The 13,988-nt window shown below is 33.5% G+C and overlaps 1 protein-coding gene across 1 annotated transcript in view; it reads left to right on the forward strand.

Moving 5' to 3' along the window:
- Window positions 1–13,988, forward strand: part of LOC133334505 (dopamine D2-like receptor) — a gene marked incomplete at its 5' end in the record, with an annotated part of 69,760 nt that overhangs the window by 42,405 nt on the left and 13,367 nt on the right. Inside the window, one exon of the mRNA XM_061542821.1 lies at window positions 3,972–4,224. Coding sequence (XP_061398805.1) covers window positions 3,972–4,224 — 253 coding nt within the window. The remainder of the gene's footprint in view (window positions 1–3,971; window positions 4,225–13,988) is intronic.

Consider the following 13,988-nt stretch of genomic DNA (forward strand, 5'->3'; position numbering starts at 1 on the left):
ACATGAACTATTGTACGACAAAAACGGTAGAAAATTTTATTAACATGAAAAGCGTAACGAATATAAATCAATGTTTTATGACAATATGAGACATGTAGTAAACATTTTATTTTTTGTATTCAATTGTGGTTATACAGATAATTGGAACATGATACAGTGTTTGATATATCATTGAATAATATCTGGAATATAGTTTATGGAACTCGAATACAATGAAAAGTGTTAAATTGGACTGACAAATTTCAAGACAAAAATATTTAAAATTCATAAACCATATAGACTACAGGTCGTGGTGGTTTCTATTTATTTCAACCGATAATAATATTCTGAAGATGAAAATCGTCGACAAAGCATTTTTCATGAGCGAAAATAAACGGAAATCGTTGGATACCAAGTAAGGGTCATTAATTCCTCGACAGCTCTGCCTAGGTCACCAAATAAAAATACCCCGCTCTATAGTGGTATATAGGGGAGACTGGGGCACCTTCGGCATCGGGGCACCTTCGGCAATCGCGTTTTCGATATGAAGTTCTCACCGTACATCACTAGTTTCGATACATAGGTATCGAATATCGAAATAAATAACTGACACAAAGTTTGAAATTTCTAGCTAATAAGCTTATTTAGATACATAGGTTTTTGTATTTTTATAGACGTTTCTGTAATATTTCAATTCCATTTCGTAAGTATTTCGTGTATAAAACTTTTAAAATTTTTAAGACAATATTATTAAAAAGTGGTTAACTACGATGTGTATTATTATAAAAATATTTAAAAATATAATCTTTTTACAAATCTGATCGAAAAAAATGAAAAAAACTATAAAAAGTACATTCGGGGTACATTCGGCATTTCAAAGTGGGGCACATTCGGCCATATACAGATTGTGCAATATTATTTCCGTAAAAGGTTTTTGAGTTTGTTTTTAAAACTAATCCTTTAATATGGTTCGAAATTGCATATATAAGATCAAACGTGCTTGTATTGACGAAAATGCGATAGAAAACCCCTATTTCTGATGGTGTGTGCGACCTTGAGATGTAAACGTCCGCCGCTCGAAAATAAAGCCATATAATTCAAACATTGTGTGGCGTATTAAAACCTAATAGAGCCTTTAGAGGATCAGAATTTCAACCAGACTGATAGCGATGACAATTACCCGGCTATGACTATGGTGCCGAATGTGCCCCATCAAATGCCGAAGCTACCCCGGGTTGGGGCACATTCGGCGAATTTGACTTTTTTTAAAAAACTGTAAAATTTTTTAACTAATACTATTTTTTTATATCTTTTTGGTACTATTTTTTATAATTAAGTGTCAGAGGACAATAATCAGCCATAAAGTTGTTATATATGTTGAATAAGTACTGAGATATAGAGCTCTAAAAAAAAAGTGCCGAAGGTGCCCCAGTCTCCCCTACCAACAATATGATTGTAATTTAGAATTTAAATTCCAATCATACCCTTCACCACACTGTGGTACAGGCAGGGATGGTCCGTGTGACGAATTTTTAGGTTTTCGACTGTCAAAAAGGTGTAAACGTCGAAAACGTCATATACCTGTATAAAATGTAATAAATGTAGTAAAAGTCATTTATTTCAATATATCAGCATATACAACCATATATGACTATTCCTTACAAGAACTCATAAAAAATTTTAAATTTTTTGAGAAGAAAATTTTGAAATTTTATATTAATTTGAATAAAGCATGCGTAATTTCCAAATTGATTAATGGAAATAGCTATTTTGTCAGAAACCTAATGGATTTGGGTAGGTTTCCGACGTTTCTGACGTATGTATTATACGTCGGAAATGTATGTCATTTACGTCACTGTTTCTGATAGGCCATCTCTGGGTACAGGTATTATGTCTTGGTACATATGTTTGTAACAGGCAAAAGGAAACGAGATAGACACATGATTACTTTTTAGAATATGCATATAATCACTTTCTGAGTCGATTTATGCATGTCCGTCCGTCTGTCCATGTTAAATTGTAAACAATATACAGGTCGCATTTATTATCCGAATTGGATAAAATTTGGCACAGCTCAATTATTTAGCCTTAGTACGAAACTAATTGAAAATGGAAAATCGGTTCAGATTTGGGTATAGCTCCCATATATAGTTTCGTCCGATTTTAGGTAAATAGTGCACTAAAAACCCTCATTTAACCCAACACAAAACCATAGGCCAATTGCCACCTAATTTTGAATATCGCCTAACGTGTGTCAAGTTTCGTTGAAATCGTTTCATATTTGGATTAAGTAAATAGTGCACCAAATTCCTCATGTTTGTCAGATTGGTATGCAATTTTGCACAACGTACAAAGTGAAGAATAGAAAGACATAGTTGCGTTTTGGAGAAGTACAGACATAGCCCAACGGATGTCCGATTGATATTGGCTTGAAATCGATTTACATAACTTTGTCCCATTGTAACAGACGAATGACATGTTTATGGATTGATCCAAGTGGATTCACATTTCATGTTAATGGGCCTACAAATGTGCGATGTCTGTTGGGATGCATATGTTTAATATACCCATAGTAGTGAAGGGTATGATAGAGTCATATTCATAAAGGGTTTTAATTAGGGGACGGGTCGATATAGTTCATTCTGAAACCTGACCTAACCTTGGAGATATTCTACAACGGAAGAATGATTACAACAGATGGAGAAATCGACTAAATCGTCTTAGAATTCCACACTATGGAGGGTATACACGACGGACAATTTCGTGTATACCCTAGAATATCCCCCTTACTATTTATGCGCTCAAGAACATCAAAGTATGGGGGGGCTACACAAAACAAAAAAAAAAAAAAAAACAAAATGAACCTATATTTATAATTTTTAGAGGAGAAATTTGGTACCCCATAGGAACCAAATGTGCCAAACTTCAGCGTTCGTTTGAAAAACGCGGTCAAGAATCTCAAAATACCGAAAAATTGGGGATACCCGTTATGTAGGCTACCCGAAAAAATTTACCTATATTTATAAATTTTAGTGGAGAGATTTGCCCAAAAAGTGAAAAATTGGGGGGTACCGTTACATGTGGACTACCAAAAAAAGTGGATCTATATTTATAATTTTTAGTGGAGAAACTTAGTACCCAATGTACCAAATTTCGGCGAATTCCGCTGAACCCCAAAATAGCCAATCTTCGAAGTTGACCTGCCTGCAGACAAAAGACTCTATGCAAAATGTTGGCGATCTACCTCAATTCGTTTTACGCTATAGGGCCAGAAATGATTATTTCGATGAGTTACAAACGGAAAAACGAAATTTATATACACACCATGCTATAGTCGAGGGTATTAAAATGCAAACAAAATCCATCCTTCAAATATTTGTCAAAAATTCATTAGAAAACCATGCTTAAGATCCTTCATACATTTTGCAAAAATAAAGCTTAGGCATCACAAATAATAACCCTTTCAGTGTCAAAGAAAACGGAATAAAAATCTAAAATTTTGTACTTAAAGTCATATAAAGGCCCAGAGTTTAGAAAAAAATAAAAATATTCTGTAACGGGACATAAAAATTCATTAAAAATCGACTCCTTGGGTCATTAAAATATTCTCCAGAAATTCATTAAAAATTAATCTTGGACCCTTAAAATAATCTCCAAAAATACATTAATGATACACGTCTAATATCTTTTAAATCTTTTCCAAAAATTCATTAAATATTCTTCAAAAATTCATTAAAAAAATCATGCTTGAAATATTTTCCAACAAAAATTATTTATAAACCACACCATAGATTCCTAAATTTGTTTCTAAAAACACGCCTTGGACCCATCACATTTTCTATTAAAAGTCGAAACATTAAAAAATTGCAAAATTAAATATTCCTCCATAAAATTTATAAAAATTCTTCTAAATATTCGCAAAAAATCTTTGAAAATTCTCAACTTAAAAATATACATCTAACTATATATTTTCTTCTAATTTTTTTCAACAGATATATCGCTGTGACACAACCAATAAAATATGCCAAGCATCGGAACAGTCGACGTGTTTGTCTAACCATTGTCATGGTATGGGCGATATCAGCAGCCATTGGTTCACCCATAGTTTTAGGTCTCAACAATACACCGGATCGTGATCCCAGTCTGTGTATGTTCTATAACACAGACTTTATAGTATATTCATCGTTAAGCTCATTCTATATACCCTGCATAATAATGGTGTTTTTATACTGGAACATATTCATGGTGAGTACAAGTTTTGGTGAAAGAGAACGTAACGAAAATGAAAACACACAAACCCCACCCACTATCGTAAATTCCATAAACTTTGCAGAGACTAGGTCATTAAAGTTTTACAATGTGATTATGTATGTGAGTGTGTGTGTGGATGACATTTTAGCGAGCAAAGTAGATGTGGCAGGGTAGTTAGTTAAGTATGTAAGTTATGGCATGTAACTATATGGCACTGGTGGTGATGTAGTTGTTGTTGTTACTACTACTGTTGTCGATGCAGTCCTTATTCGCTCACTCACTCAGTTAGACAGACATAAAGTCCTTTGTTGTTCTCGTTGTAAATATTTGACCGGGAATGTGATGCCATCGACAAAGGGGTGTCATTCTCTGAAGTTTGTTGTAAATTAGCTAAATTGTTAGCATTACATTGTTTCATTTTGTTTTGCCCGTTCAAAGGTTCGTTTCGCTATATTATTGAATATCGTAAATATTGATAAAAATTCTGATAAAAAAAGTAATTTAAACAGTTGACTGTACGGGTAATGATTGAGTTTTGCTAATCGCATGTCTGTCTACGTGTTTCATCACAGTCAATTGCTTATGCTAATGGCGTGATCATATTTTCTAAAACACACACACTCGCATGCACACATAGCCAACTTTTAATCTGTATAATGAACCGATTTTAAATGTTCAATGAACAGTAATCGACGATAAAGATTAATCATTGCGAATGGAAAACAATTTGTAAAGTTGTTTTTTTTTTTTTTGAAAAAGTTTGTTGGATGTAAAAGTCAAACGCAACACGTTTGAGTTTGAAGTTGTTAATACAACGATAATGTGGGTTGTTGATAATGAAATGAGATTGTAAATTGAGCATATTGTGTAGACAAAGTGTGTGTAATTAAAATTAAAGATGTGTTTGAATTAAGTCTTTAAAGTACTTTTCAAAAATGTATTGAAAAATATGGTACTAAAATTTCTTAAGAAATTCACCCATTGGACCTTTAAAATATTCTACAAAAATTCCTTAAGAAATCCTCGTACTGGACCTTTAAAATATTCTACTAAAATTCCTTGAGAAATCCACGCGTGGAACCCTTAAAATATTTTATAAAAATTCATTTAAAAGTACACGACTTGGACGCTTATAATATTCTTTAAAAATTGATTTAAAAAAGTTAAAATATTCTTGAAAAAATTAACTTAAAATGGTCTGTAATAATATAATTTTAAATATTCTACAAAAAGGTCATTTAAAAATCCTCGCCTTGGACCCTTACAATATTCTATAAAAAGATAATTTAAAAATCCTCGCCTTGGACCCTTACAATATTCTATAAAAAGGCAATTTAAAAATCCTCGCCGTGGACCTTAACAATATTCTATAAAAACCCTTAAAATTCATTAAAAATCCACGCCTAAGACCCTTAAAATATTCTATAAGAAGGTAATTTGAAAATCCACCTTGGATCTTCAAAATATCCTACTTAATTAATTTAAAAATCCACGCATTTTCCTTTAATATATTTTACTAAAATTCATTTAAAAATCCACGCTTTGGACCTTTAAAATATTCTCCTAAAATTCTTTTAAAAATCCGCGCCTTGGACCCTTAAAATGATGCACGAAAACTCATTTAGAAATCCACGTTTTGGACCCATAAAATATTGCACTAAAATTCAAAATTCACTACCTTGTGTCTTTAAAATATTATACTAAAATCAACTTCATGGGTTCTTAAAATCTTCCTCAAAATCCATTTTTGTACCCACACTGTGGTACACGGTTCCTTTTGAGAATATGTATAGAATCACTTTCTAAGTCGACTTATGAACGTCCTTCCGTCCGTCTGTCCTTCTGTCTGTACATGTTAAATTGTAAACAAAATACAGGTCGCATTTATGATTCGGATTGGATGAAGTATAACACAGTTTATTTATTTGGCCCAAGGACGAACCCTATTGAAATTGGGTAAAATCGGATCAGATTTATAACAGCTCCCATATATATTCTCGACCGATTTAATATAAATAGTGTACCAAAGTCCCTATACATCTTTCGATTTGTACGAAATTTGGCATAGCACACTGAATTGAGTCTATAATGATGTGTGTAAAGTTTCCTAAAAATCGGTTCAGATTTAGATATAGCTCCCATATAATGTATAATGTATTCAACTGATTTAATGTATTAAGTCTAGAATGGCGTGTGCTAAGTTTCGTAAAAATCGGTTCAGATTTATATATAGCTTCCATATATATTTTAGTCTGATTTTTTATAAAAAGTGTCCCAAAGCTCCTATATTTCTTTCGATTTGCATGAAATTTGTTATAGCGTACTGAATTAGGTATGAAGTGATGTGTGCTAAGTTTCGGAAATTTCGTTCAGATTTAAATATAGCTCCCACGTGTCTTTTCTTCCGATTTTATGTAAATTGTGCACATAAGAACCATAGTTGGTCTGATTGTCACACAATGTTGTACAATGTACTGATGTTAATAAAAATTAATATCTGGCAAGATTCGTTGAAATCGGTTTTATATATAGCTCCCACATATATATCTTTGTGCAATTTTAGGTAAATCGTGCATTTAACTCCTAATGTTTGTCCGACTGACACGAAATTATGAACAACGAATCAAATTGAGGCTAGAACGACGTTAAGGCTTTTTCTGAAATTGATGCAGATTCAGTCATAGCTTCCATGCATATTTCGAACGGGTGTCTGATTAAGATTACATTTTAAACAGTGCGGCATATTGTGCGTGTATCAAGTGTGCTATATATCGATTTACATAAATTTGTCCCATTGTGCGCAAACGGCTCTAAATCTGCCCGAATGAAGTGAAATTTACAATAGCCAGCAGGAAGGCATGTGTATAGATTGATATTAGTCGGTTTACTTATATATAAAGTTCACATATTTAATTTCGTTCAAATTCACCCAAAGAAACATTGACATGAAATTGTTAGGATACATATGTAGAATATACCCAAAGTAGTGAAGGGCGTCGTATAGTCGGTCCAGTCCAAATTTTCTACTTTTCTTATTGGTTAATATTATACCAGAGTTCAGAAACGTGCGTCTAAGTGAAGTCTTTAAAACATATTTCACAAAATTTAATCCACTTCTATTGTTAATTTTTATGATTTGTTAAGTTTTATCTGCAATCTGTGTTTTGTTTTTGTTCTTCTTTTTCGATTTATTATTCTCGTTTATTTTACTCACATGCTATTTGCATCAAAAGACCATACGATAAATGAAAACAATATATATTGACCAACTATTTAACATGCAGTCATGGTCATATTGATTTCGTATTTCAAATACTATGTTCTAGATGTTGATGCTGATGACATATTCAGATAAATACAAATTTGTTCGTTGGCTTTTAAATTTCAATTTGAATATCTAACGACACTCCAGAATTCACAGAGTATCGTATATTTCTGCTTAACAAGCAAAAGCTGCAACCATTCATTTGTCCAGCCATGCAATCAGGCGTACCAAACAACCAGCCAACCAACAGTCCATGGTAACATTGCAGCAACACCAGCACACCACATTGCAGTGCGTTGCATTCGTTTGAGTTGGGTGCTGGCGATTGATTTCGGTCGTATGTCTGGATTTTATTGAAATCAATGCAAAGCTAAAAGTTAACTGAATTGGAAATATAAATAACATTAGTTTGTTTTTGCCCATCTGCCACCACTCCTCTCCACAAAACCATATATGGACCACAACGAAAATGCAACCATCAACGATGTTAGTTTTGGGGTAATCATCATCACCACTACCACCACCATTTGCATTCGAAAGCCTTCAGAAAAAATCTCTATTTGGATTGACCTCCAGCACACATTCTCATTGTCATTAGATGGACAGATAGCAACACAATTATCACAGCCACAAAAAGTCAATATGTTTTGAAGTTTTAGGCACACAGAGTACTTGGAGTTTGTATTGAATAAAAATGGAATTTAACCCCATATCACCACAAAAAAAAAAAAAAAAAAAAAAAAAACTAGTCCCGACCCAAAACTCCATTATCCACAAATTATGTTTGTTCAACAAATCAGAATCAAACTGCTGCAGTAACACTTTTTACACCAATACACACACACATACAGAGATATACATATTTTACAATCAAAATTGCTAAAATACGTAACTTTATAAGCCACCGCGGCCACAAAGTTATTATGCAGAACAAAATTTTCCAAAAACGCTGCCCTGGGGCTAGCAATCAGCACAGTGTTTATATGTATACACTAAATGTATTTTAGAAAACTTTTTGTTTTTTGATATATTGTAACAATATTTGCCGTTTATGGGAATTTTATTTGGCAAAACATAAATAAACAAATAGTCGGGGATTAGAAGATTCAATGATAATAAAATTCAACATTTGTAAAGTTTTTTATTGAAATATATTTGGAGATAATTTTGTTTAGATTTTGAGATATATTGGATATTTCCAGAGCTAAAAACTTACTTTTTAGGAAAATAGAAACCTCTACTACGAACTTGGCCTTTATCTTGGTATTTACACTTTATGGGGAAGATACTTCAGGAATAAAACGAAGTTGAATCAAATCAATTGCACTGAGGGAGACATCATATTTGTATAACCTTAGCCTTATGGCTAGTGAGGTTACATACACTTTGATACGGTGAAAATGTGCCTCATGGAAATATTAATGTTAGACCCCATGTTTCTTTTTTGAATCAAATCCGTTTCAGAAAATTTGGAGTAGATTTACACATGTCCGCCCGTTGTCCGTCTGTCTGGGTGGCTGGCTGGTGTGCACGATAACTCTCGAACGGAATAATCCATTTCATCCAAACTCTGCACATCTTAAAATTTCTTCCAAACTTTAAGTTTAAAGTTCGAAGATGGGGAATATGGGTCAAATCCTTCTAGTACCTCCCCCACAAAAAGGTCAAAATTGTGTTAAAAATTAATTTTATAATTTTAACGAAACTTTGTACAGCCTATTATCTTTACCAAACCTATATCAGGTCGAAAGATTGGACCCATTGGTCCACTCCTTCTGGTACCTCCCACACAAATGGTCAACATTCGAAATATTGATAAATCCAATATTAGGTGAATGGAATCCCCGATTTAAACCAAATTTTGAACAACCTATTATCTTCAACAAACCTAGATCAAGTCCATGCCCTCTCCTCTGGTATATCTTAGAAAGATGGTCAATATTATATATTTGATCAACATCAAATCCGGAATATCTTCAATTAAACATATACCTTATATAAAACGAATAATAAAACTTGTGTATAACTCTGAAGACCTTCTCCGAAAATCATAGGGTGAGGGTATATATCTGTGGGCAACACTGACTGACACTGTTTTCCTTGTTGTTATTACAATATTTGACCATCCTCCGATTTAATATAAATGGTGTACCAATGTCCCTCCATGTCTTTCGATTTGCAGGAAATTTGGCATATCGTACTGAATTAAGTCTGGAATTAAGAGTGTTACATTTTCGTTCGATTTAATGTAAATGGTGTATCAAAGTCCTCATATATATTTCGATTTGCACGAAATTTGGCAAAGCGTACTGACTTACGTCTTGAATGGTGTGCGCATAGATTCGTGTTAATGGGATCATATTTAGATATAGTTCCCACATACATTTTCGTCGGATTTAAAGTAAATAGTGCACTAAAATGCCAATATATTGCCTGGAATTTAGCATAGTGTACTGAATTAAGTCTAGAATGATGTGTGCTAGATTTGGTAAAAATCGGCTCAGATTTAGATATAGGTCCCATATATATTTTCTTCCGATTTTATGTAAATTGTGCACTTAAGAACCAAAGTGTGTCCGATTGGCAACAAATTTGTACAACATACTGAAATTAATATAAATTAGGTTCTGGCAAGTTTCGCTTCAGATTTAGACATAGCTCCCACATATATTAGGTTGGGGAAAAATAAATCCATTATTTTTATATAAACTATAGGACTTTATTTTTACATGCTTCGGAATGTCCGATTTGGGCCAAATATGCACTGTTTTGTTGTATGATTTGTTGCCATTTTTAAGGTAACTTTATAATGTCTCTTTCATACAAGTTCTGCTCTCTATTTGCAAAAAGCTCTAGTGGTCGATTTTCACAATCCTGAATAAATACAAATTTTTCATCATTAAAGAAATTTTGCAATGCAAGAAAAATATGATAATCGCTTGGTGCCAAGTGCGGATTGTATGGTGGATGCTTTAAAACTTCCAACCCAAGCTCCCGAAATTCTGGCTAGTCACTGTAGATGTATGTGGCCTAGCGTTGACCTGGTGGAACACGACACAATCTCCAGTTGGACAATTCTGACCATTTATGGTCAATTGCTATCTTCAAACGATCCAGTTTTTGACAGTAGAGATCAGAATTTAGCGTTTGACCATATTGAGGCAACTCATAATAAATAATCCCCTTCCAGTTCCACAAAATGCAAATGAAGAACCTTCCTGTCTGTTAGTCCTGATTTGGCAACCGTTTGAGGTGTTTCACTGCTCTTTGACAACGATCGTTTTCACACAGGGTTATTGTAAGTAGACCATTTCTCATCTGCAGCCACCATTCTTTTAAGAAATGGGTCTATATATCATATCATAAATTCGATCCATCCTATTTTCTCTGTTAATGGGTCTGACACACAAATATCGGGCTTATTTTTGAATCCAGCTTTATGTAAATGGTTAAAACAGTTTCATGGTTTATTTTTAGCTCCTGGGCGATGTTACGACTGCTAATATGCCGGTAAACTTCGATCATTTCTCCGATTTTATTGGCATTTTCATAATTGATATAATTTTTCCAACCTAATATTTGAACAAATTCACTGTAAAAACAATGCCGTTCAAAAATACCAAGCCTTGTTCAAAGATGCTCCCTTGGGGGCAGTTTTAACATATTGGCTTGGTCCTGTAAAAGAGTAATAAAATATTTAATTCGAACTTAACCCTTTGAGCCCCGAAATTTTTTCCGCAATCTTAGAACAAATTTCTGTTCACAGATTAAATGGACCTATCCTTAAGAGGATATCGCTACATGATTGCATTCGGGAGATACAGCACGTTTTTTCGGAAAAATTAAAGTAATTAAAATTAAAATTATTAAATAGAAGCTCTAAAACGTTTTGTTGCCTGTGGACAACATTGGGCCACAAAGGGTTAACATTACATTCTGTTGTTACATTTACACCTATTAGTTAAAATTTATAAAAACCCAAAAATTAAAATGAGGCTTGAAAAATTGTATGAGGCTTGAAAGGAAATGTGTTCGCACCATTGTTTGTGTAGGGTATCATATGGTTTTCGCTATGCGACTTTATTCCTCCGCTCACAGGTTTTTTTTTAAGTTGTTATATTTTCTATTTTTGCAATTGTTCTGATTGAAAAATATAAAATAACCCCATCTGGGCAAACAAACCAATTTCTCCAAAATATTTCATTTCCCATGACATATTTGATAAAAGATGTTACCACAGACACGCAATTTTAAAATTCTTCACTCTTTTACCTGTCGAAATTGTCAACTTCAATTTAGATAAAAGACATGATTTGAAATGTTTTTTCTCTCTCTCGGTACTCACGTACATCTCATAAGAGTCCTAAAAATAGTCGCACACACAAAAATTGTTGATCAATTTTTGATTACCTTCACTAACACAAATCATAACACTATGCCAATTGCTAAGCGAGTTAGAAAACTCTGCAGGTGGGTGGTTGGAGGTAGGTGGTGATGGTTTCAAAAAGAGAGACATTACCGATTGGATGCAAACACAAAAATAAACACATATCTATGTACATAAATCCACAATCACATCTGAAAGCCATAAACAAAAACGTAAACATAGCCACAAAAACCCCAAATGCCAATATTTATTTATTCAACACTAATACACCGATATATCCATGACGCACATATACACACACGAGCACACACCTACACATTTACATTTGAAACCGTCACAACGGCACAGAGTCACAGGCACGTAAACCAAAAACCATAGATTTACTTACAGAAACTCACGTTCCATAGTCTCGAGCACGAATGCCCACACTCACACATACACCCGCATTTATAAACTTTTCCATAAAGCGTCGTTTGTCGATACCGATGCTGCTGCTCTTGTTGTTGTTGTGGTTGTAATTTTTTTTTCTCCCACTCCTCTGCGTGGTTTTTACAAAAATTAATTTTATGCTGAATAAAATATTGGAAATATCTTAAATTGTGATTTCCGTGAAATAGGATTGTTGGCTGGCAATGTTGTAGTTGTTGTTGTTGCTGTTATTTTTGCAATTTGCATATGACTTGTTCTTCGTGCATGGCAGACTGGAAAAAGTTAATTTTGATTTCAAAAGGTCGTTTGGTTTCTTTGGTTCGTTCGCTATTCGTTTTGTGTGTGTGTGTTTTCCATTTCCATTATTTGCGGTAAATCAAATTGGATTGAGTTCGTTTTTCTTTTTTTTTTTTGCAAATGTTCAACGTGATCAAAGGCATTTTTCTTGAACACTGACATTGAACTCTGAACCGTAAAGGAACAACAAATGGCTGATTTGTTCACCAATGAAAAAAAACACCGAAAACATGACTTGATGTGCTTCACTTAAAATGTGAAAACACAAATAATTAATGAATGTACATATCTGTGTGTGCGGGTTTCTGTGTGTGTGTGCTTGTTTGTTATTTACTATGGATTTTCTTGTTCGATGGCTTCGGAATGCGTCTGAATCAGATCAAAGAACATGTTATTATTTGTATTGACACAAACAACATCATCTTCATTAATTTTTAATTCGGTGATTAATTTTCTAGTTTTTGTAGACATAATGAAGACATTTGATTATCAAAATATATGTGGGAGGTGTGGGAGATGATAGTACGAAAAGTTGTCCATGATAGCAGTTTAAATTATTTAGTTGCATTAGTGATAAAATATTTCACTGCAATATGACTCTAATCTAATACCAAACGATGACTCTAATACCCTGTGATTTGTTGTTACACCTGAGTTGTATATTAGAAATCGGATTTACCATGTTACAGAAATTGTACAAAACCCTTAAAATACAAAACAGGCGAGTGAAAATCGTTCCTAAATCCCCAAAATACTGAGTGTGCCGTTATAAGGGATCCCAAACATCCTAGGAGTAGTAGTAATGGAGTTGCCTATATAGTTTATGTGATCTTTGAGGGTGTTACATCCGGATGCAAGGAGGTTTCCAAACCCACTGGATAGTAAAATACTAAATGAATCAAAGACAATTAAATAGTCCTCGTCTTATAAATAGTCCTCGTCTTATGAATCAAACAACATTACTTGTGAAGATTATTACACTGTGCGACAAATTAAAATTATTTTGATAATTACCGGGAAATTCCAACAGATTATGAAAGGCGGCGCAATATTCCCCCTTTTCAAGAATTTTGATAATTTTCGAATTATGATTTCTTGAAATCCTTGCATTTTAGGTACATAGTGTCTTCGGCAATATTACTGATAAAATATCGAGGAATATTTTGGCGAACATTTCTGTAGAATATTCTAAGCAGCTTTAACCCCGTTTTGAATGAGTTTTCAATCACTTTTGGAAAAGGGAACCGAAAAGACCCCTTCAATGAGTCGGTTGAGGGTTAAAGTTGTATACCAAAATATTCCTAGATATTTTATCAGTAATATTGCCGAAGACACTATGTACCTAAAATGCAAGGAATGCAGCTGTTAACTATTTTGATA

Source organism: Musca vetustissima, unplaced genomic scaffold (assembly GCF_032173495.1).
Source record: "Musca vetustissima isolate MV318-11 ecotype Yass unplaced genomic scaffold, APGP_CSIRO_Mvet_v1 utg13842, whole genome shotgun sequence".
In the NCBI taxonomy this organism is placed as follows: domain Eukaryota; kingdom Metazoa; phylum Arthropoda; class Insecta; order Diptera; family Muscidae; genus Musca; species Musca vetustissima.